Genomic DNA, 25,502 nt, shown 5'->3' with positions numbered 1-25,502 from the left:
TGGGATGCTTTGAAAAACTCGGCATTCCCGTAATTGCGCTTTGTAGTATGATTTGCGCAGTGTGTCTGCGCGTGCGTTTTCAATTGGTAGGCAGGGGGCGGCCGATAGAGGGGGTGAGTCACTCTTTGTAATTATTTTTATTTAGCTGCTTAATTATTGTATTTACCTTTTTTACAAAATAAATATTGACTCACAATGACAATATGCCGTTGCTATATTCAGTGAACAAAATTAATGGCTCCAGTTAACTAATCTTTTGGTTTATGGACATTTCAGTTCAGTGGCAGGCAGCTGATGATGGTGTAAACTCAAACTGTGTAAGTACAGTTACCAGGGGTGGATTTCGGCGATTTCACAAAGGTACATGTAACTTTAAACTTAGGAGTAGTCCTAGTCCTAGTCCTAGTGTAGTAGGCAATGCTAAGAGATAGGACTGGTCCTAAGTTAGGACCAGTAACTCATCCTAACTTAGGACTGGTCCTATCTCTTAGCATTGCCTAGGACTAGTCCTACGTTAGGACTACCTTTTGTGAAATCCACCCCAGGTTACCCCCGTGTATTTATTATTTAAATGCTTGGTTATTAATAATATAAAAAATATAATTATTTGATTGGGAGTGTCAGTGTGGAGACTTCCTCTAGGGCCCCTAGGCTCTTGCCTTGATGTATCGATTAGGCCATGGAGTAATTTATTCCTCCATTAATCAGCCTAAAAATAATTAATAATGGTATAATACTAATTGTAAAGTAGCCCACTGCAATAGTTTTAGTTTTTACTGCTTAATTTAATTAAACATTCATAAATACCTCGGAGTCAGACAGTTAATTTCGCTGTTCCTATTTGAATTTTGGTGGAGAGCGCGTCAGGTGGGTGTGCATAAATCTTTGTTTATGACTGGTAAAAAGTGTTAATTCATGGGTGTGACTTGCGACCTTGCACCTGTTCTTATAATACAGTTTCTTCATTCCAATTGGTCGAGAGCAACAGCTGAAACAGTTGTGCCACATCACGCGATACGCGCACAGCATTCCCTTATAAGGAGTTGTTTACCCGAGGGCAGCAGAGTGTTTTACTATTTCATAGCTTGGGGGGGATGTTTTGTTGAAAGAAATCAACAGTTATAATTTTTGCATTTATTTTACTTTTTGACCAAAAAGTATGATGTTTTTGACTGGAAAGGTCTTTATGAATGGGAATCAAAGTGTGTTGAATCGGTTTTCAACTAGTGGTTTAAACCCGCCGAGGCCTGGTTCCTGATAATTGACCACGACTTCGTCTCGGTAAAATTATCAAGAACCAGGCCTCATTGGGATTAAACCACTAGTTGAAAACCTCTTCACCACACATTGATTCCCTTATTTAATTTGCAACCATATTTGCATTGCATTGGATTGGGTTAGGATTTTTATGAGTGTCTGTCACTTATCGCTTAAACTTGACCCATTAGACTGGGGCGCTGTATTCCTTTAGTGGAAATTTTGACAAAAAGGAATGTTGACTTAATGTCAAAATTTCCAAAAAAGGGAATACAGTGCTCCAGCTAAGCTACTGGGTCTAGACCCAGCGTCGCTGTACTCCTTTTTTCACAATTTGTCATTTTGATCGTACTTGTCATTATCAGTCAAACTACTCTGTACCTAGCTAGTACAGGAGTACAAACGATAAGGATTATAATGACAAATTTCGGTACCATCGCCCCAGTTACTGGGGTCTAGTTTTTGAACCCACTTTGTGTGATGGTGGTGGCCACAAGCTCTCTACTCTGGGCCCAATCAACTTTCATTCGTTGGCCTTAATAAAATGGATCAGCTAAGGGAAAATGTGAAAAACTAATAAATACTGTTAATAATTCCAGACAGGCAAGTGATCTGTCTCCAACTCTTATTGTGAATTTCAAAGTTTGTTTGGGAAAACCCTCAAATGGGGTTAATCCATGCAATCAGGGACTGAAATCTAGAAAGCCTAATTCACATGAAAGGCCCGGTCCGGTATATTCAAACCAGGGTCCAGTGAGAGGCAGGGAAGAGCTTTTACCAAACAGTTTCACCATTTAAAGCATAATTTTTCAATTTCTGTTTTTCAGGACTTTGTGAGAATAATAAAAAATGGCATCTGCCTCCAATCAGATACGGAGTACCAAGACGTACCTGTGGTATATCAGTGATGTACTTGGCACTGGGGCAACGAGTACAGTGTACAAGGGCCGTCACAAGGTAAGGATCTCCGCTAATAAACCGTTATCACGCTGTCACCATCTTGGTCATGTTCCCTGTTTCCATAACTGTAATGAATGACATTGCGCAAACATGGCACCAGCAGACTATTATTTCGTCCAGCCTCAGTTAGGTTACAATGAGTTGGAATGGAGTCAAATCAAGATGGCCACACCGTGATAAAGATCTTTTAAGTAGGATTTGAAACTTTGCATGTGGGAAAATAGAAGAGTTTGCGGTAACACCATGTAATGACTATCTCTAAATGAGTGGGGGTGGTTCTGAAAAGATGTTGGTAAAGAACCGTTGGATTAACTCCAACGGTTCTTTTCAGAACCACCCCAACTCATTTAGAGATAGTCATTACATGGTGTTACCGCAAACTCTTCTATAAAGATCTTTTAGCTTTAAGAAGCTGGCGACAGTGGCCCCTGCATGAATGGATCTTTGATTATGCCTTGCTTCTCTTCAAGAGTGTAGACGTGATCAAGTGATGAGACGTTCAGCTGAGGGCATGATTAAAAACGGGAGAAAAGACTCTTGGCTCATTTTCATAACTCTGCTTACCGTAAGCAAAGACTTGGTGCTCACGGTAACAGAGATTCCCGCACTTTTGTCTTGAAAGCAAATTTCACTGAGCATTCCTGCTGATTTCAAATATCAACCTTACCATCGCGGCCCACTTGCCCAATGGTGACCTCAATCCTCCACACTTTTGTTGCTCTACACCAACTTGGTTTGACTTTAAGAAAGATTGAAATGCATAGCAGAGAATGATGTTGTCCAGCAATTTTTGTTTTGCATTTAATATTAAGCAAAATATTTAGACTGGAGAGTTTTTACACATTGAATGCTTATTTGAGTAGCAATTGATGGTTTGTGAGTATCAACAAGACATTTTGTAGAGCATTTTGCTTTGCTATACATAGGAAATTGTTCAGTGCATGGCCCTGTGATATAATATTTATAACAACCTTTGGCTATCAGACAACATCTTGTAGAGGATTTGGGACTTCACAGGAGTGGGTGAAATGCAAGATGTGTAGTTAGGGCTACTACGGCTGATGAGCTCCCGATTTCCTCGGTTTCAAGGTTTTTTGGGGGGAGGGGTTGAATGTATGTCATGTAAAAAACTGAACAAACACTGAACAACATTTAGTGGGCTTGGCCATTTTCACTTAATTTTTTTGCAGTGATATGGCCATTGGCCAGTGGTATTTAAAGCTTTTGCATGGTGTGGAAAAATCCATAAGAAGTAAGGCAAAATTAAAACAAATACCAGTTGATTGTCCGGATTTTTAAAAAAAGAGGAGGATGAGGGCCTTATTATTTACTATTTACTATTTTTTTCCAAGATGGCCGCTTAGTATTTCAAATCAAACAGGCCACTAATTCTTCAGTTTGAATCAACCGCAACTTATGTTAAACCTAACAAAGATTTGCTGGTCATTTCCTAGGCCAGTCCGTTTGAAAAGATGGATTAAAAAAAGAAGAAAACAAACTTACGTTTTTTGTTGTTTTTTTCCGAAAAATAATAAATAATATAAACAAAGGATGCGGCCCCCCAAAAGGATGCGGGCGGGGACGATCAACTGTTTTTTTTTTGTTTTTTTTGGGGGGGGGGTTTAATTGGAAACTTGCAGGTAGGCCTTATGGTACTCAACTGTGTGTTAAAAAAACTGCCTTGTGTTTTTTACAAACACCTGAACACAGTTGTTGTGGTAACTTAGATTGTCGCTCTATTGTTCCCTTTTCTAAAGAACATCCCATGGGGGACCAAAGTTGTATAAAAGCTTCCTTGTTGGGACCATTGTTCCATTGTGTAAAAGTTCCCTGGGGTCAGCTGGGCCAGTTAACTATTTCACAGGATCCAAGCACACACACAAGATACGTTTTTTAAACACAAGATTTGTGTTTATGAGTGAATTTATCTGAAAAAAGGACTCCGATATTTGAAGTATTATCTAGTATCCACTGTAGTGCCGGGTTCAGTTTACCCATTTATTCCCACATTATACAAGTTTGTGTTCTTGACACTTTGTAGTCATAGTACACTTTGTTTTTTACATTGTGATGTGTGTTGTCTGAACAACCTGCATGGTCCTCCAAATGTTGTATCAGTCTATTAAAAACAAGGAAATTCCTCCAGAAATATATTTTGAACATGAGTACGCGGTTTTGGTTTCAGGTTATGTTTCTATTAAGGAATACACACGTTGTGTTTTGGAAAGCCAATCTTTCTGTTTCGCAGTCCATTTTTCCTCTTTATAGTTGTTGCAAAAATCAAACTGCCTTAAGAGTTGATTTGCATAATACAGAACGTTCACACATGATGCCTTGTGTAGGAGTCGTTTTTCAAATTGTAGGCCTACAATGTTAAACACAATAGACCATGTAACAACCCAAGGTGACATCACCATGTTTACAAGAGAGCCAGCCTGCAAGCACGATGTGTACCCAACCCAATGGACGAAAACATTCCAATCTAAACTTTTTAATCCCATGTAACAGCAGTGTTTAATGAAGATTTGTCAAAAGCACATGCGCACTGCAGATCATAAAGTCAGTCAGAAGGGTCATTAATTACACAATTGTGTCATATTTTCATATATGACTGCTCTTCATTTATTAATCATATTTATTGTTTGGGAAAAAAGATGTACAGAGCCTACATCCTGCAGGCATGATATGTTCGCAGCGGGGAAAAACAAAAAAACATTTATAATCCAAATATTTTATGGATTACACATTTTGATGAATAAAGGGGTTGTACAATCTAAAAAATTGTGCAGAGTTTTTATAACTCTTTCAACTTTATGTCAAACTTAAGACACAGCATGCGAAAAAGGCCAAAATAGTAGAATTTGTATATGTGGCAAAAAGGATCTGTAGTGCACAAGGTCACTCTTTTATAGATAAACATTGAAACTTGTGAACCTTACACAGTGTAGTCTGGTGTATTGCAGAATCCTGTTCTATAAACAGGGGATTCCCCTTGTTAGTCTGTTCACTTGTGTTGTAAGCTATTTCCTGTGCATAGTGTATGCATAGAGTGCACATAGGGGATTAGGGCTTCCTCAGTGAACCTTTGTTCATTGATCTGTTTTTAGGCTAGTGTCCTGGTTCCTGAAAAGAGGGGAAGTAGTAACGTTAGGAAGTAGGGTGTCGTGGCCGAGCGGATAAGAGCACCGAACTCAAGCTCTGATGCTTCTGTTCAGCAGAGTGTGGGTTCGAATCCCAGTCGTGACACTTGTGTCCCTGAGCAAGACACTTAACTATAATTGCTTCTCTCCACCCAGGGGTAAAATGGGTACCTGTGAGGGCAGAGATGGTTCTTGTGATTGATTTAGCCGAGTAGCTCATATTAAATGTTGCACAGGCTTGCATACTCCCCACCAGGGAGCTGAGATGGTTTAAGGAGTGAATTAAGGCCCAGTGACCAGGGGTAATAATGTGAAGTGCTTTGGGACGCCCTCCGGGTGTGAAAAGCGCTATATAAAAACGGGTTATTATTATTATTATATTAAGTGGGAGGGGCGTTTTGTATTGCGCAATAGTATTTGGTTTCTATTTACTTTCCTCTACGATTTATAACAAATGCTAGTATGTGTGTGTACGTGTAAAGCCTGAGGCTGTATATGTAGGCATGGAGCTATAATGAATAGCTCCATGATGTAGGTTTGCTATTAATGTACCGTACATTGAGCAATTATGGAAATTTCTATATCACCGGGGCCAGATTGCATAAAGCCTGTAGCACAATAACTTGCATAATTCAGCAGAATCAGGTTACTGCCCAGCCCAACTGATGCTCAACTTGGTTTTTTTGCCTAGCAAAGAAATTTTTCTTGAAAGCAATATTTTCGGCTTTTCAAACTTTATAAAATGGGGCCTTGTTCATCTGCTTTCAAGCCGAGTGAAATTTTCCATGAGACAAACAGTTAAGATAATACAAATAGAACTATAATGTAAAAAACATCCCGCACACAGTTTCAGATTTGAGCTGGTTTTAGAACAAGTCCTACTTTTAAAAAGAACATTTCTCATTTGGGTTTAATACTCAACAGATTTCAAGACCCTGGACACTATTGGTAATTGTCAAAGACCAGTCTTCCCACTTGGTGTATCTCAACATATTTGCATAAAATAACAAACCTGTGAAAATTCGAGCTCAATTGGTCATCGAAGTTGCGAGATATGAATGAAATATAAAAACACCCTTGTCACACGAAGTTGTGCTTTCAGATGCTTTATTATGAGACCGCAAAATCTTATTCTAAGGTCTCGAAATCAAATTCGTGGAAAATTAATTCTTTGTCAATAACTAGGGAGCCGTTTCTCAAAATGTTCCGACTATCGACAGCTCTCCATTACTCGTTACCAAGTAAGGTTTTATGCTGAAAACTATTTTCAGTAATTACCAATAGTGTCCATCCAAGTGCAATACTTCATGAGATGTTAATAATCAAAAAGGCTGCTAGACTTAGATGGTCGTAAGTTTCTGGCTTGATGTGAAACTCAGTGGCCTTTGGCCTGTGGTCCAGTGTAAACTTCAAGCTCAGAGTGTGTTGATTGTCACAGACTTTAATCACAAGGTGAAATCTGGACTACAAGCTTCGTCAAATGATCTAAACATTCCTTATTGTATAAACATACTTTGCAACAATGCACAAACAAAATACATTCAATAGGCCTATTTGATTAATTTTAAAATGTGTAATTCACAAATCCTTCATTTTTAATTTTCCTCACAAACACAAAATACATCCAGAATAAAGTATTGTTATTATTGTTCTCGCTTTTTTCATTCTCTTTTAGAAAACTGGAGATTTGGTGGCAGCCAAGGCGTTCAACAGCCTGAGCTTCATGCGACCACAGAGTGTTCAACAGAGAGAATTTGACGTCTTGCTCAAACTCAACCATCCCAACATTGTCAAGCTTTATGATATCGAACAAGATGTACGTAAGATTTCATTCCTCTATGGTTTAAAGAGCTTTTAAAAAGCATGTAAAACTAGTTATTCAAAACGCATGAAATAAATACATTATGAGAAAAAGCATCTGCTAAGGGTCGAAATGTTTGGCCATTCACTTCTTGAGGGATTCTATAGCTTTTCGTAAAAAGAAGTTTGGCTGGTTATTTTACAGACCCCTCGCACAATGTGAAGTGCACTTTTTTATACACGTGCCTATCCTGTCAACATGCATTCATGATATTCTTAAACAACTTTAGTCATTTTTTGATTTGTTCCTAATTCCTCTTGATAAAAGCTCAGATACACTGTGATTGATTAGCCTGAAGAGTCTAGTAAAGCCTACATTGTGTGTACATAGAATTCAGACCTTGGACTTGATAAAATGTTACTCTTTGCAAAATATCTGGGCCTGTGACAAAAAGATATTGACCTCTCAAGTGGTGAAAATGATTGTTATTGCTCACTTTTCAGAGGTGCCTTCTCCGTCTGCAAGGGGTCAATATTAACCCTACATTTGTTTTTCTTTTGTGCAAATGATGACACGTCTTTTTCCACTGAATGTGCCATGTGGCTTCTTAAGTAAACGTTCTGATGCACAAATTTATAAGAAAAATGCTGAACTTAGGTTGATGGGTGGTACAAAGAATCCCTATGAACTCCATCTTTACCAAGACTATCCGTTGTATAGGATAGTACATTGGTTGCTATGGGTATAGTAAACTGTTTGCTGTGTGTATAGCACCCCTCGTTCATCGTTCACACGGCTTTCTAGTCAAAATAAAACCTATCATGTGATGCACTTTGAAAAAAATCCAAAAGCAGAACTAAGTATAAAGTTGTATTATAATTGATAATAATAATTATTATTATTACTTTTTGCAGCAAATCAGCAAGAATCCAGTGATAATAATGGAGCTGTGTTCCGGAGGAAGTCTGTACAACATTCTTGACGATCCGAGAAACTCCCACGGCATCGAGGAAGAGGAACTGAAGCGAGTCTTGGGAGATGTCTGTAAGATGACTTCTAGGTTTTATGAAAAAAAAAAAATTACCTCTTGTTTCCCGAAAATATTAATAACCACCTCTTGTTACTGTGCCTCTGCGCGGTATTATTTCGTCAGACTTTTTGGAACTTAAAAATATAGTAATAATGCAAACATGCCTGCCAAAAAAACCGACTTGTGGTTGTACATGTATTGTCACACAGAAAATGTTACAAGTTCACAATACTGCACAGATATAGCCCTTTAGAAATGTAAAGTGTAAATCAGACATTAATTAAAAAAACTTTTATCTGCCAAAAGGCTAATATAGATGTCAACTTGACAATATTGGCAAGGCTCGGCAAATTATTTGTATAATGGACAGAATTATATTTTCTCTGTGTGTTTTTTAAGGTGCCGGTATGAAACATCTGAGGGACTTGGACATTGTCCATCGAGATATCAAACCGGGGAACATTATGAAAGTGACGTCCGACGACGGTACTGCCATCTACAAACTCGCAGATTTCGGAGCGGCCCGGGAACTGCAGGACGATGAGAATTTTGTGTCTCTGTACGGGACTGAGGAGTACTTGGTAAGGCAGAATCAGAAAAGGAATACATGGGAAGAGTACGGAGGGAAACTGACTTGATATTTTCTTCTGCTTGTAATATCACACTTTGTGGTTAATACTGGGTGGGGGAGAGTCTCCACATTATTTTTTTCAAAAGGGTGGGACAAAACTTGTGAAATGTTTGTCATTTTTTGCCAACTTAAAGTTGTGCTGTGCAATCTTGAGTATTTTAAATGGTCTCAATTCATTGCTACATTTATCTTTATCTTAATTTATAACTCATAAAAAATGTTGCTTGTTGTTTTTGTTTGTTTGTTTTTGTTTGTTTTTGTTTTGGGACGGATAGGGTCAGGGTGTGGTAGGTTTATGTCTAGCTGTCGAGCAAAGTGACCAAAGCATTGCTTTTTTTACAGCACCCTGATTTGTACGAGCGTGCCGTATTAAGACAACCATCGCACAAAGCTTTCTCTGCAAGAATTGATCTCTGGAGTCTTGGTGTTACATTCTACCACGTTGCTACAGGAGCACTGCCTTTCAGACCGTTTGGAGGAAGGAAGAACAGAGAGACAATGTAAAGATGTTTAAATATTTGTTTCAATTCAGTATTTATCAAGTAAAAAAAGGCCATTGGTAACCTTGGGTGATCCCTCTTTTGTCGCTTCACAGGTTGTATCCTAAATTCTGGTGTGGTCCCTAGCTATATGCCAGTTACAGGTTGAATGGCTTTTGACTGGCACCCCCAAACAAAGATCTTGAAAAAATAGGGGGACCGCCACCATGTAGCGCATATAATTGTCGCACAGGCTGTATACTCCCCAGGGAGCTGAGATGGTTTAAGGAATGATTTAAGGCCCAGTGACCAGGGGTAATAATGTCGGAAGCGCTTTGAGACACCCCGTGAAAAAGCGCTATATTATTATATAGGGCGAGATAGCTCACTTGGTAGAGGTTCAAATCCTGCTCCAGTAAATTTTGTCTTTGTTAAATCCAAAATTATTTCAGTATTTAAGGAAATTATTAATAGTGAGATTGATAATGAGTTGCTGTATGCTTTGGATTAGGGAAGGTCCAGAGCAGTAAGGATCCTACATTCACATTTTGGGGCTGTTTTTTTTTTTTTGGGTGGGGGGGGGGGGCTTGCTCCCAAAACTCAGCATGCTATGACAATTAATACACAATGTCTCAAACATATTGAGAATTGTGTGCACTCCTTTATGCAAACTCATGTACGATTGTTTCTTACAATCTCATCCTTAAATTTTGAAAATTTCGGAATGAACATCTTTAAAAGCCAATGACTTTTTTAACCCTTGGTTTTCTTTCTTTGGCTTGATTATATAGGTTTCAGATTACTACAAAGAAGGCTTCTGGTGTGATATCGGCAGTGCAGAGAGAATCCGTTGGTGGCCCCATAGAGTATAGCCGTGACCTACCCCAAACCTGCAGACTCTCAAGGTATTAGAGAGAGAGAGAGGGAGTCTCTGAAAGATTGATGCACACTGTCTTATTTCAGCAATATGTGACGGCAAATTGTAACGCCGCAGGAGCACTCATTACAAATTGAAGTCCTAGGATTAAGGGAAATCACTTGGTGTTAGGACAAGGAGAAATCACATGGAGTTGAGATTAAGGGAAATAACATCGAGCTGAATTTGCTAGAGATCACTTTCCACTTGAAGCTGAGATTAGGCGAAATCTCTTGGAGCTGAGATTAAGGGAAATTAGTTGGAATAAAGATTAAGGGAATTAGGGCAATGAGGTTGTACTTGTTGATAACATTGGTTTGTTTTCGAAACTACTTAGAATATATTTTAAGTTATTTTAGTCACTCGTTAATTTTATAAATTTGTTTAACTTTGCATTGCTTTAAAAAAATTCGGAATGACATATTGATGCAGTTAAAAAATGCCATTGTCATATTTCGTTCCAACAGTGGGTTAAAAAAGCCGTTGGTCAAAATCCTGCGGGGCCTCCTGGAGTCCAAGCCGGACAAAATGTGGACCTTCAATCGGTTCTTCGACGAGGTGCAGGCGCTCCTGACGATGAAAGTCATTGACGTTTTTCATGTCTCCAAGTCGCATATCCTCAAGGTTTACGTGGAACCGAAGGGAACCCTGGCTGAGTTCCAGGAGCACATTGCTGAGCAGACGGGGGTGCAGGCGATGACGCAGGTCCTCCTCTGGGAGAGAGACAGTTTTTATCCGGACGCATCGCAGAATTGCGAGTCGTACCCGGTGACGTCGGTGGAGAATCCTATCATCTTAATGGAGAAGGGGAAGCAAGACTTCCCGATGGCTGTGCCTCCAGTTCAGCGTAAGTACTTCTTTTGTAGATGGTAAAGTTGCTTCGGGGATAAGGAATATTCACTTTTGTTTTTACCCTAAATACCGATGTGTGTTGGCACTGTATACTCGGTACTTAACCTAGTTCTGTGAAAAAAAAGTCACAGGCATATTACTCGGGTGGGATTCGAATCCACGACCTTTGAAATTCTTGAGCAGTGCCATATCAATTACATTAGACCACCGAGATTGCCCGGTGGCTAGAGGCAGTTTGAATCCTATATTCTTTTGTGTCGAGTGGTGTCCTTGGTCAGTGATGTCAACGTCCCCAGATGTCCCTCTGCTTCATGCTCGTAGATATTTCATCTGTTGTCCCAAAGCCATTGTCCCTGTGGGTACGTCCGCATAGTTCAGGTGAGCTCTACCTGTAGGGTGTCATGGCTGAGTGGTTTAGAGTATCAAATTCAAGTTCTGGTGGTTTAGTCATCAGAGTGTGGGTTTGAATCCTGGTCATGACACATGTGTTCTTGAGCAAGATGCTTTGCTATAATTGCTTCTCGTCTCTCAAGGGTATAGATGAGTACCTGCAAGGGTAGAGGTTTTTATATTGTGTATAAAAAGCTCCACAGGGAGCTGAGAAAGATCAAAGAAACATTAACGGCCCGTGACCAGGATACTAATGTAAAGCACATTGATATGCTTATTGTCAAAGGCGCTATATAGACGATGTGACCTATGTTTACATTCAAACCGCCCTCTGTTGACAAAACACTCTATACGTCATCTTTCGCCGGGCACTGAGTGGCGCAGTCACACTAAGATTGCGTACACTTTCTAACTGGCTGCTAAAACACAAAGGTTTTGCCCGGCGGTATGCGCGCGAATCATGTTATGGTTTTTGTGTGACGCCAGAGGTCACATCGTCTATAAGAACTAGTTATTATTATTATTGTAATTATTCTGTGTCGAGTGGTGTCCTAGGCATATTCTGCACAAGAGAAGTGTCCCCAGATCTCCATGTCCTTCATACATGTATATATTTCATGTGTAGTTAGAAAGCCAGTTTCCCTGAATGGATGTCCTTATAGATCCAGTTGACCTCTTTCTCTTTGGGCTTTACCTTGCTTGGGCTCCCAAAGCACAAGCGCACTCTCTGTGCTCAGTCTTGCTTATGCTTCCAACACCAAAAGCACAAGCTTGCTGACTGGAAGCTCGGGGTGATGCTAGCAGTACCCTTCAAACTCAACTCTTCTTGCGCTGTTTGTGCACTGAGTTTAGGGAACTCGAGACGGTTTTGAAGATGAGATTTAATTTTCAAGGTTCTATTTTTCTACTTGCAGCCAAGTTGCCAAAAATGAGTGCATCGTATGACATAGACAAGGATGCTTCAATGGCCAAGGTAATACTAAGACTTCACCAGTGAGAAAAGTACTTTTCCACAAAAATACTTTCTTTCTCTTGTGAAAATATTTGTGTATATGTGTTTGTGTGTAAAGGCTGATTCATACTTGCTGCTACTGTGTGTACATACCCAACGATAGAAATTTTGATACATTCATACGTCATCAAAAGAAAAAGTGGATACGCATTTAAGTTGCATTAACTTGCGGAAACGCAACTTTTGTTTACACATGTAGTGCAAGGATCTGTTAATAAATTGATTGACTTATCCTTCCATTCCTTCCAATCTTTACCACAGATAATGGTCGTATGAATATTCTTATGTTATGCAGCTTTAATTTGTATGTTTCTCCCTTTTTTTTAGATTGTCGTTGCTGTTTTGTACTACACATTGTCGTGGTTACAGAATATTGTATACATGGAGAAACTCATGACAACCGTTGCCAAGGCAGTCGTGTAAGTATTTTATCAAAAAGAAAATGAAAGAAGTGACTTTCAGAACAGAACTAAACAGGAATCCAGGAAATAGCTGAACAAACAAACAAGGTGTGTCAATTACATGCTACCTTGGATGCATTGATTCACCATTAGGATACAAGAAGTACATCCTGATGTTTGAATATTGTTTTTCATGGAAAGTAAAAATAATGATAAACCATTGCGCACAGCTCTCAGTAAACATCAGAGGCCTTATGTGCATATTGATCATAGAGTTATATTTAAAACTAGAGGGCGCACTGGTGATGTCGACAAACGCAATGGGACCTCAAGGAGTTGCGCGCCATTTTGTAAGATGAACTGTGTACGCGCGTTGAATGTGAAATCAATGCTGTTTTGTCAACTTACAAAATGGCTGCATGCGCGCATGCCTGGCCGTGTATATAGGCCAATGCGCCCTCTAGTTCTTATATATAACTCTATGATATTGATCAAGTGCCCATGTTGCAGGTCACACTGGTAGAAAAAAAATGGTGTCGTGTAAAATAAGCCAAGTTTTCAAACTAGTAGTAGCCAGAATTTTATCAAGCTTATCATAACTCGACACGGATCTAGCCAGATAAACTATGACTGGTTCTCATAAACATCCAAAGCCTTATTTGCATATCGATCAAGTGCCCATGTTGCACGGCACACAGGTAAAAACAAAATGGTGTCGTGTAAAATAAGCTAAGTTTTCAAACTGGTAGTAGCCAGAAACGAAGCTTATCATAACTTGACACTGATAGCCAGACGGACTATGACAGCTCAGATGTTTTTAGAGTCACTTGGCTAGCGGACCACTGTGAAGTGAGAACACTGACATTATACACATTGACTTGTAGAAGGGGGCATAGTGCGTAGACGGCCACCCAAGTCTTACAAGTGGCTAGGTACATGTAGAGGTTGATATTGTATTTGAAAGAGCCTTTTAGAGCTCCATGGCAGCACGAGGCTGCATACTCCCCAGGGAGTTGAGAAAGATTACATGAATATTATTGGCCAAATGACCAGCCGTTGATTTCACCAGACTCTTCCTAACTTAGGATTAATCTTAGGACTTAGGACAGGGTCATTTCGGTATCCATAGACGTTAGGACGCATTGGACCCATCCTAAGTTAGGACGGGTTACTCGTCCTAACTAGAGATAAGACTAATCCTAGCGTTTCGTGAAATCGGCTGCAGGGCACTTATATAAAGCGCTTGCACATGTACAATGCTGTATATAAGAACTTGTTTTTGTTATTGTTATTATTATTCTTAAACCTTGTAGTCAACTCTTGTTCCTGCAGTTCCGTTTTGAAAGCTGAGATCGGACAGCTAGATTACCACTGTGTCAAACTGAAGGCTAGCGTAGTAGAGGTGTCGACGAGACTCTACAGCATCCAGCAGTCTCTACCGTCTCCTCTAGTGTGTTCAGGCATCTTGCAACGCAAACCGGAAAAGGTTAACAATTATTCACGGATACTTGGAGCGAAGGATGAGGTTGAAAGAACGATGCTGAAAGCTACACAGGTATGTTCTTAACATAATATCAAAGTCTTATATAGCGCATGTATCTACCAAACAAGGTACTCAAGGCGCTGAGTATATACAAACTTTGAGAAAGATAGGTTATTGCATTGATGAATTCTGAGACCCAATTATTTAGCACCTTATAATGGTTTACAAGGTGATTTGGCCCATACATCAGCCACTGCCAGGAACAACCGTGACGAATCCCTTCTCTTTTCGATAAGTGCACTGTGTTCTTTTACATAAAATACACAACACACAAATACACAACACGGCTTCATGTCCCATCCGAAGGACGAAGCAATGGTCAAGTGTCTTGCTTAAGGACACAAGTGTCAAGGCTGGGGATTCGAACCCACACTCTGCTGATCAGAAACACCAGAGTTTGAATTTGGTGCTCTTAACCGCTCGGCCACGACACTTCCACACGACACCCCAGCAACAATTAGCTTGCGATGGGTTTGTGAGTTGTTTCCAACGGTTTTCTCTGCCTTGATTATGATTCAGGGCCCAAAATTAACACTGGACTACAGGCCTGAGGTCGGAGATATTGGTCCCGGGCCAGTAAACTTACATCTGGACAAACCCATTGGTCTTTTGGTCATAATTACAGCACCAATATTTGCAAATTGTTATGGTTGTTGTGTGTGAGTTTTATATTCCCCCCTCCCTTCATTTGGCCATTTATTTCATGTCGTTTCTTTGCTGTGATAGCAGTTTGTGTGTGAGAGATGTTTGTTTGTGATGGCGGACTTTATTGTCACTACCTTATTGAGACCAAAACATTTACGACTGTATCAAACATTATCTATACCCAACCTAATGCGTTGCGTTATTGACGTAGTGGGGCTTTACAAATGTCTTACATGTATGACGTACATGTAATATGTATGTATGTATGTACATGTAAGAACAAAACGGGAAAGGGTAAAATAAGGGTCTTCATAGGGGAATCCTAAAGACTGGGTTGCTCCACAAGGAGTTTTTGTGTACAAAGTCTATGGGAGATTCTTACTACAGAGACAAAGGAAAGAACATAAGATGTCTCTACAGGGATGCCAAAAATAAAGAGTGTGTGTTTGTGTGCGAGTGTGTGATACGCCTCTCTGTTGGCAATGCATTGTAACTAACGCAGGAATGTGGTGAGCGACTTAAACAAAGTTTGATAGGCTTTGCTGACATCATTTTCTTGTTTTTCACACTTTTACAGATGGCCGCTTTTTACAATGAAGTTGAAAACTTATTGATGAATTGTAAAAAGGAGGTGGTAGAAGAAGATCGCCTGAGTAAAGAATGGGCCGCTACAGAGGAGAAGAAAAAACCCTGCACAAAATGGTACGAGTTCTAGAGCATTCTTGGAACATCAAACGTAATTTGGTTTCGCTCCCAGGGGACTTTTTTTGTCCGGAAAAAGTGAGACACTTCATAAAAAAACATATTCCTTGACATGTTAAAAAAAACTGTGTGGTAGAAAATATATATACTGCTTTAAAACAGTCTTTTTGGCTTAGCAATAATTCAGTAGGCTACTATAGTCACAACAGGGTAAACTTATTGTAATTTTGTCTGGTAACCTTTAAAGCAATTCTTTTCTGTGATTAGCAAATTATTTGAGATTTTGTGTCATCTTATTTAGAGTATGCACCTACAGGGAGGTATTAAACAGAAAATGTCTCGATAGGAGGAAGTGTTGTACTTTGACATTGCTTTTTTCTTCTCCATGCAGCATGCAGAAGTTTGCCGTCTTCACGGAAGAAGCAGAAAAAATTTATGGTCAGTTTAAAAAGCACAAACAGTTGAAGCAGCTTTCTTACAATGAGGAGCAGATTCATAAGATGGACAAGTGAGTGATTTCTATTGCAATGGAAGGGTTTGGGTTGATGGGCGGTAGTGGTCGGGGAGGGGGGGGGGTGTTCGAAGATTACAAAAAGTCCATCCATAAATGCCTGAGATAACTAAGAGCGAGAGCTTTGGGGAAACCCTATATAGACCGTATTGAATAACCCCTTTTTTTGCTAGGAAAGTCACCATCTTGTAGGTCAAACCGTATGCGCGTCCAAACACGTACGCCAATGAAGCACGCAGCATCCAGCATTCCCAGTTAGATTTCTACTGCACATGCACGCACACACCCACGCGCACAGACGCCATCTTGTAGGGCAGATATTTTAACGGTGACGTCATATTCAATACGGTCTATAGTCTATTCCTCGGACATCACAATAATCTTGGTTGCACCTTTTTTGGAGTCAATGTCCACGAGTGTTATACAGTGTAGAGCGAAATTTTGGTCTTGTGGCATTTACACACTCATTTAGTGACTCGCAAAATGGTGAGTGCAGCACAGTGACTGCTTGTATGACATGCATCAAAGAAGTCAAATTTGAAAATTGTTGATTATTTCCTTTATTATTGCTTGATTAGATTGCCCTCAAAATTCAATCACATACAAATGATTGAATGGCTGATTTCCACTGTTAATTCTGGAATGAAACAACCTATTGTGGAATCATGTTACCGTTTACAGCTACTGTGGTCTCTGATAGAGTTTATTATAATTTCCATGTGTTCATTTTTTTTTTTTCAATTCCCAGAGAGAAACTAAACATTAAGAGCACTCAAGCGATGTCGATTTGTCACAGTCACTGTGAGAAGAACTGGACAGAGAGCCATGGGGAACTCAGTACGTGGCACGGGTGAGTATTCTTACTAAATTCACTTTGAGCTTTAAAGGCAGTGGACACTATTGGTAATTGTCAAAGACTAAACTCCACAGTTGGTGTATCTCAACATATGCATAAAATAACTAACCTGTGAAAATTTGAGCTCAATCGGTCATCAAAGTTGCGAGATAATAATGAAAGAAAAAAACACCCTTGTCACGCAAAGTTGTGTGCGTTTAGATGGTTTATTTTGAGACCTCAAGTTCTAAATCTAAATCTAACACTGGACACCTTTGGTAATTGTCAAAGACCAGTTTTCTCACTTGGTGTATCTCAACATATGCACAAAATAACAAACCTGTTAAAATTTGAGCTCGATTGGTTGTCGAAGTAGTGAGATAATAATGGACGAAAAAACAGTCTCCTTTATGAGGTAGCAAATACTAGAACATAGATTTAGGGCCTAAACCACTAACTTTGATTCAGTTTGAAATTTCAAACTAAATAATTGTCATGTCTGTTTTTATATTTTACTGTTTCTTTTGTTTTCAATTTTTTTCATCCAGGAATGTTTACCGCTATCGCTTAAAGATCAATCTAGTGGACCGGAAACTAACGCAACTCATTCAGGAATACCAAACCTTCTTACAAGAAGTTCATATGGTGAGTCACCAAATAGGAAATTCTAAAGTAGCTATGGGGGCCGATTTCACAAAGAGTCTAGTGTATCAATCTTTATTTGCTTAGCAAAATGTAATGGTAATTTTGGGTTAACAGTCATATGGTGAATCCCCAAATAGGTCATTTCCAGTAGTGTGGCGGCCAAATTCACAAAGAGTCTAGTGTATCAATCTTATTTGCTTATCAAAAGCGTAATGTTAATTTGGAGGTTACAAAAAAAAAATTACCAGAGCAAGATTGAACCTCAACCTTTGGATTTACGTGCTATTTGGCCCTATATTGGAGGTCTCCCTATTTTTCCAATCAATATGTTTCTTTTGTGTGCCAGTCAGAAGCAATTCAGCCAACTGTCATATAACATCTGCGATCTCAAAGAGCAAAAGGCTATAGCAAAATTGACAACTGGTTTATTGAAATTTGCAAAGTCAATCCAAGCAACTGCTTTTCAACCAACTCATCTTGGCATGACACACCTACCTAAGTCCTTCATCATGTTATGCAGTATGATTCTTCCCTGATCGTGTTCATTCTCCTAAAGACGATCAGGGCATACTGATCAAAACGTTGAGGCGTTAACCCCTGGTTCGTTCTAGAACCAACACTCAAAAGTGTTACCACAAAACCTCTCTTAGTTATACTTCCACCATGCAAAGTTTCAAATTCTTCCTTTCCAATGCATCACACTCTCTTTTCCCCGCCTAGTTGGATCAAGAGATACAATGTACAACCTCATCTCTCTTAGTTATAAATACTTCCACCATGCAAAGTTTCAAATCTTGCTTTTCCTATGAATCACATTCTCTTTTCCCCTTTTAGTTGGATCAAGATATACAACCTCATCTTGATGACTTCTCGGAGACGCTGGTGAGCAGTTTGACGATGGATCCCGCTGGTCGGAGACCAACACAAGAGAAAAGAGACTCTGCCACTAACACAGATTCAGTAAGTATCCAAATCACTGTAAGCTGAAATATTCTCCCTGACTAGACTGATGAAAAAAGTAAGCCAATACAGGATTGCTTATTAGCCAGTTGGCTTTTTTCCAGTACCCATGAAGGATTGTTTTTAGTCAAACAAAAACATTTTCCCCAGTTAAAGATTTGTTTTTTTCAATGAAAGATAAATAAAAGCAGATTAAAATGTGTGTTCTCTTAACATGTATCAGATTTAAATTGCCCTTAATTTTCTGTTATGATTGTGTTTCTTAAAGGCAGTGGACACTGTTGGTAGTTACTCAAAATAATTATTAGCATAAAACCTTACTTGGTAACGAGTAATGGGGAGAGGTTGATAGTACTGCCTGTAGCTTCCGGGCTTCCTCGGTGGTCTAGTGGTTAGACTTCTGCTCTAGAAATTCATTTCAATACATTTATTTCAATGTTGCCATAAAGTTACATTTGTGTACATCATTAAAGTTAATATACATGATAATGAATAAATAATGGCAAACCACAGATGAAGTCAAGACAATAACAATTTACACCGAAGTTGAGTAAATAATGACAAAAAGGACAACATCTAGGCATAGGGTGAAGCAAGGCTTTTGTTCCCGTACCTACAGACAGACAAAAGATTAACGAAACAAACAAACACACCAACAAACTATCACAACACTGACTTACATAAAAAACATGGTAGAAATGCAAAGCTAATGGGTTTGAACCCCACCCAAGTGATTTGCCTCGAGGAAAGTACTGAGTACACAGTGCTTAATGCACATCGGTGTATGGGTTAAACCAAATTATATGATGTAGTTTCTCAGGGGACTAGTCTTAAAAGGACTGGTCCTGACTCTTTGCGGGATCAACCCCTGATATGATTTTATTGTAAATGTCTTTTCTGATGGACATCTTTTTAAAGTATTGTTAGTTTAACTAATGTTTTTATAGTAGTGCTTTTCCATCATTTTTTTTTAAATTCGCTGTTAGTGGTTTTAATTATTGGCTGTTCCATTTTTGTGGTTTATGTTTTTAGAAAGCTTTTATGCTCTTTGGTTATTTTTGCCTCTTGTCTGCAGCTATTTTTAATGTGTCCAGCGCCTTGGGGGTCCAGTCGTGGATGTAAGGCGCTTTATAAGCGTTGTTTATTATTATTATTAGAGATTCACAATGTTGTGACTGGTTCCACCCTCTCCACAGATTCTTACTCAATCCCCCGTGTCTACAGCTAAAGTCCTGAAGGAGGAAGGAGAGGACCTGGCAGGGGACTCGTCACTGAATGAACTCCTGAAACATATGTCTGTCGATGAGAATGGATGTGTCCTCATACCAAGGTCCATCAAAGCTGTGTAAGAAAATGCTTCCGTTTATTTCTCATGTAGTTCCCCTTAGAAACTGTGGTCCAGTGGTTTGAGTGCAGGACTTGCAATCACAACGTTGTAGGTTGAAATCCTATCAAGTTAACTGCTGTTTCACAATGATTAGGAAAAGTATTGTTGCTTGTTACTGAATCACAATTTCTTGATTGTACGACAAAGATTAGCTGTTACAAGCCTGATGTTTATATCCCCTTGTGGGAGTTTGCCAAGATCGTGCATGATCTTATTTTGTGTTCTGACTGGCACCTCTAAAATCTGCCAACATAGAGCTAGATAGCTCAGTTGGTAGAGCGCTGGCACAATAATCCAGCGGGTCGCAGGTCGCTCATAATTTTTTTTCTTCATTCAGCCCAAATTATCTATAAATTTACCCATTCAGATTCCCTGATTGTATTGCGTGTCGTGGCCGAGCGGTTAAGAGCATTAGATGCGAGGTCTGGTGTTTCCGATCAGCAGAGTTTTGGTTTGAGTCCTGGTCATTGCAATTGTGACCTTGAGCAAGATACTTTACCAGATGGAACATTATAGCTGTAGGTCCCTTTATGGTTGGTAGTGCATGTCAAAGAATAGACCGATTATTTGGGCTTTGCCCATGGCACACGTGTGAGCAAAAACATGTGAGCCTCTCCAATGCCATTCTGCACAACTCTGCCGCGCACGCCAAGCATTTGCGCACGCATGACTTTATTTGTCGGACTTTTGGTTGCGCAATGGGTTGTGATTGGTTGATATGCAATGGGGCGGAGCTTAATGGATCGTTCTATTCAGAAACACTTATTGTGGAAAAGTAGCGGTTAACCCCTGGTGTTTCTGGTTCTAAGAGCAACACCCTTGTTAAAGCCAGTGGACACTATTGGTACTTGCTGTATCTCAACATATGCATAAAATAACAAACCTGTGAAAATTTGAGCTTGATTGGTCGTCGAATTTGCGAGATAATAATGAAAGAAAAAAACACCCTTGGCACACGAAGTTGTGTGCTTTCAGATGCTTGATTTCGAGACCTCAAATTCTAAACTTGAGGTCTCGAAATCAAATTCGTAGAAAATTACTTCTATGTCGAAAACTACTCCACTTCAGAGGGAGCTGTTTCTCACAATGTTTTGTACCACCAACCTCTCCCCATTACTCGTTACAAAGTAAGGTTTTCTGCTAATAATTATTTTGAGTAATTACCAATAGTGTCCACTGCCTTTAATAGGTTTCCTCAGGCTTGCGAGCTACTGTGACTAAGTTCAACTCATGAAGGCATTGTAGGTTTCATTACCAGAAGTTTAATAATAATTATTAATTTCACTTGCATAGATTTGAAACGTGGGAGAGAGAAATCGACAGCGCGACACGACAGATGGAGCAAGGACAGGAACAGCTCTACAAGATGCAGCAAATGTCACTCTCGATGCTGTCCGATAACAGCCTTCAGTCTGGCACCCAATTCCATCAAGGACTTTATGGGCCAAGCCAAATGCCTCATGGGGCATCTGGGTATGATAGTCAGGTCCCTGGGGCGTATGGGTATAGTCCTGTCCGTGGGGCATATGGGCACCAGTGAAAGCCGTTTCAGTCAATACTAGTCATTCTTCTATTGAACCAAACTGTACTTTGCATACCGAGCAGCAGACCTTAAACTTCGCCATTGAAGGGATACAGCAATTTCCCTATTGTAAGGGGCACTTCCATAAGGAAAATTTCAAAGGGCACAGCAAAAGCACAGGGCACCACAGCATTGCTGTAGGTGTAGTTGATTAATTCGAGGCACAAAGCAGTGGGCGATTAAACTGACAAATTTCACGGACTGTTTATTGATATGGCTTATAAAGCAGACCTATTCAAAATACATTTGTGTGTTACCAACCACCCACATGACCTTCCAAATGACCTTTGTGAAAGTTCAACATTCGCTAAATTTGTGAACGCTCGGCTTCAGTTTTTATTGGCAATTTCAAAGGAGACCTTCTGGATAGCATGAGATTTCGCATGTTATAGCTTTTGTACATGTATCTGTAATACATGTAGATATGTTAATTTGCACTATTGAAATGATTTATACTTTCAGAAATTTTTATATAATTTAGGGGTTTAGATTTTCAACAAATCTGTCCAGTTGGTTAATTAGTACTTTGTATTTATAAAAAATGTATGTAAATATATAAAGAAATATATTAATTTGTATGAAATTGTTTATTTTGTAATATACTGGAGCCATTGATATATTTTTGTTGCTGCACATGATGTCTATATGTCTAAATTTACCATATACAAGCACAGACAAGCCAAAAATGCTGTTCTCAAAACACCCTTGCGCGTACCTCATAAATGGCAACTGTGCCAAGCTCACTATTTTGGAAAGCGTGTAACTGTTGCGTCGCCTAAACATTTGCAATAAACCATGTAAACACACACAGGAGCACTAGCTGGCTCCCCAAAAAATGCACCTAAGATTATTCAGAGGTGTGATTTATCAGGATCTTTCTTGATTTCAGGATTTTTCACTGATCTGTCTGCACGTTCAGATTTTCTTGAAAAGGCAAAGATTGCCATTGAAGAGATGAAAGACTTGGCTCTTGTGGTAATCAGGGCCCAATGCTTACTGTAAGCAAGGAATGGTCTCTTCTGAAAGCAGGGAATTCTGTGCTTACGGCAAGTCTTTTTAACGGGTTAGCGGGGAATTTTGGCTTGTGCGCATGCGTACTCCACGACACTAGGCATTCTACGCTTACACAGCTAGCGCAGAAATTCGGCGCTTGCATGTAAGCAGAGAATGGTTATCGAATGCGCAGAATTTCGCGGTAAGCAGAGCCATGAAGTTGGGCCCAGACCTTCAGATATTTAGTCAGGCTTTTAGTCTACCTGATAGCCATTACATTATTGCCCTAAATAGCGCCCTTTTGTTTATTAACTTCAGTCATTTACTTCAATTACTATATATGAGTTCAGCGTGTGAAAGCTAATCTGTGGATGTATCTCAGACTTGAAATCAAGTCTACATAGAGAGGACTTGTATCCATAAACTGGATCAGGGCCCATATTCATAGAGCTGCTTAAGCAAAACATTTGCTTAAGCACGAAAATAGCTCGCTTATTTTTCACATGTTACTGGCAAAAATGTCATGCCATATACATTGCTTGTGGCTGGTATTTAGCTGTTGTTTACTTACCGTCTTGGCCAGTAATCTGATTTTACTAAGCAAGGATATTTTTTGCTTAAGCAAAATCTTTTGCTTGAGCAGCGCTATGAAATTGGGCCCAGTCTAGTGCTGGGTGCCTAAGGTGTCTAAGCTGTACCATTGAACATTGAAAAACACAACACAAAGTCTTGCTGTGAATTTTCCTCTTTTTCAACAAGTTGCATGCCAGGGCCCAATTTCATAGAGCTGCTTAAGCAAAAAATTCTGCTTAAGCAAAATAATCCATGCTTAGTAAAATCAGAATACCGGCCAAGACTCCACTCAATTGTTATGCTAAGTAAACAATAGCTCAATACCAGTGTATTGCAATGTATATGGCATGAAATTTTGGCCAGTAACCTGTGTAAAATTAGCAAGCCATTTTCGTGCTTAACCAAATTTTTTGCTTAAGCAGCTCTATGAAATTGGCCCCTGGTCTAACCAGGTGTATGGTGTATAGATCAGATGTTCAACACTGTATATTTTACTTTGTCATCTGGTCCATTAAAATTAGAACATTTTCCCTTGTGGTTTCTTGAAAATTTTCAAACTCATTTTAATTAATTCAATTACTCTTTCATATATCTCAGAAAAGGTATAACATTTAATAATCCTTTTTTATGTGACCATATTTTAGTCAAGAAATTGTTATTTCATAATTCTCTTCAGAAGTTGAACACGAACCTCTTTCTTTTTGTATTAAAACAAAAAAGTTAAAAAAACTAAACAAATTTAGGTTTGTTCTTGTTTTTCTTAAAAATTCCAGGAAGAAAACACGTCTGAAAGAAGATGTCTTAGATTGAGGAGTTTGTGAGTCGTGGGTAGGTTTCTGACCTATCATCTCAGAGAGCCTTTTACCGGTCTCACAGATGTGCGCATACTCGGAACTACATACATTAATGTATGAAAAATAACCTGATTTGTCTGTCACCCAGCTGGCTAGGTGTCTGAAATCACCCCCCCCCCCCCCACTCTGTAAAGATTGAACATGTTCATGGTGGATTTCACAAAGAGTTAAGACTATTCTTATCTCAAGTTAGGACTAGCCTTAGGTTTTTAAGAACTCTTAAAGGAACCTTAGGACTAACTGTGTGAAAATTGACCCTAAGATGTCTACATGTATGGCTGCTGCCAGCTGGTATGGGTTTGTTAAAGTTTAAATTGTGAGTAGATGGGATCTACTTTATCTTGGCATAGTTGTGCATAAGTTGAATATAAATGGTAATGGTAAGCGCCGTACTTAAACATGTTGATAATTGTGTTCATCAAATATCACTATGCAGATTATATGTGTATTAATACATCATAACACAGATTGAATTGAAACATATACATATTATAAAAACATATATACATTCATGTACACACACAAACAGGAATAGCTTGTATAAGTTGTTTGGCTTGCTTCAATGGGACCTCATTACATCCCAAAGTAAGGCAAATTATTGTATCACTGTACATGCTGTAAGGATATATTTAGAACCATCTTTTATAAAGCTGGTAATCACATAAAATTGCTTAGCAATTTAATGGGTTTAGGACGTTAGTTCATGTACATGCTTTGTATTTGTAAAGCCAAAGAATAACCCTGTTCAAAACAAAATATGTTGTAAAATTATAAAGAATAAAAAATACAACAAATTTGATGAGCTTGTGATATTACATTTCAAATTACATTTTTAAGCCCAATATAGTTCTGCTTGTCATAGCCCAATCAAGACATGAACCCAGTTTCATCATAACTGTTTACCAGAAAGGAATTGTGTACTTGCAGAAAAATGTGTGTCAGTAAAGTTCATTTCATAAACATTTGAGAAGTTGAGGCTGTGATTGTGCATGTTTATTTTGTTGTTGGATCACATACAGGCTTCCCAGGACCACCAGCAAGTTAGTGTGCCTTTTGCTTTGTAACCCTTACGTGCAGTAGTCGGGAATTACAGAAATGCAGGAAGATTCCTGATGATGACAAGAGCAAGCTAGTCCAAATGTTGAGACCAATTTAAGAACTGATTTCGTGGTAGTGCAGTTAATTACGACCCTATAAGCTAAAGTAGAAGTCCAAGCCAATTTTTCTATACCTTCCGCCCGGGTAGTAGTTAAAAAAAAGCAGCACAGTTCTTTTCAGAACTGAGAAGTCTCCCGAACATCCGATAAATCTGCTCCGCGGTAGTATAATAAAGAAAGACAGTTCTCTAAGAACAAACTCTACCTGGCAAGTATAGATACCACATGGTGTTACCGCAAACCAAA

The 25,502-nt window shown here is 39.2% G+C and overlaps 1 protein-coding gene across 2 annotated transcripts; it reads left to right on the top strand.

Moving 5' to 3' along the window:
• The first annotated feature begins 146 nt into the window (after positions 1–146).
• On the top strand, positions 147–25,502 carry LOC139951611 (serine/threonine-protein kinase TBK1-like). 2 transcript variants are annotated; one of them, XM_071950581.1, is made up of 18 exons: positions 147–317; positions 2,085–2,214; positions 7,033–7,173; positions 8,073–8,202; positions 8,588–8,769; positions 9,162–9,319; positions 10,090–10,203; positions 10,682–11,061; positions 12,371–12,429; positions 12,796–12,887; positions 14,202–14,424; positions 15,635–15,759; positions 16,151–16,267; positions 17,019–17,120; positions 17,654–17,750; positions 18,585–18,710; positions 19,907–20,055; positions 21,391–25,502. In XM_071950581.1, the coding sequence occupies exons 2-18, from the start codon at positions 2,107–2,109 to the stop codon at positions 21,635–21,637; spliced, it is 2,550 nt and encodes an 849-aa protein (XP_071806682.1). In that variant the 5' UTR covers positions 147–317; positions 2,085–2,106; the 3' UTR covers positions 21,638–25,502. The 2 variants fall into 2 exon arrangements, with proteins under 2 accessions (XP_071806682.1, XP_071806689.1); XM_071950588.1 differs by having other exon boundaries at positions 147–360.

The sequence above is a fragment of the Asterias amurensis genome, chromosome 2 (assembly GCF_032118995.1).
Source record: "Asterias amurensis chromosome 2, ASM3211899v1".
Classification (NCBI taxonomy): Eukaryota; Metazoa; Echinodermata; class Asteroidea; order Forcipulatida; family Asteriidae; genus Asterias; species Asterias amurensis.
Note: the sequence above shows the minus strand (reverse complement) of the source record. Positions and strands in the feature narration are given on the sequence as shown.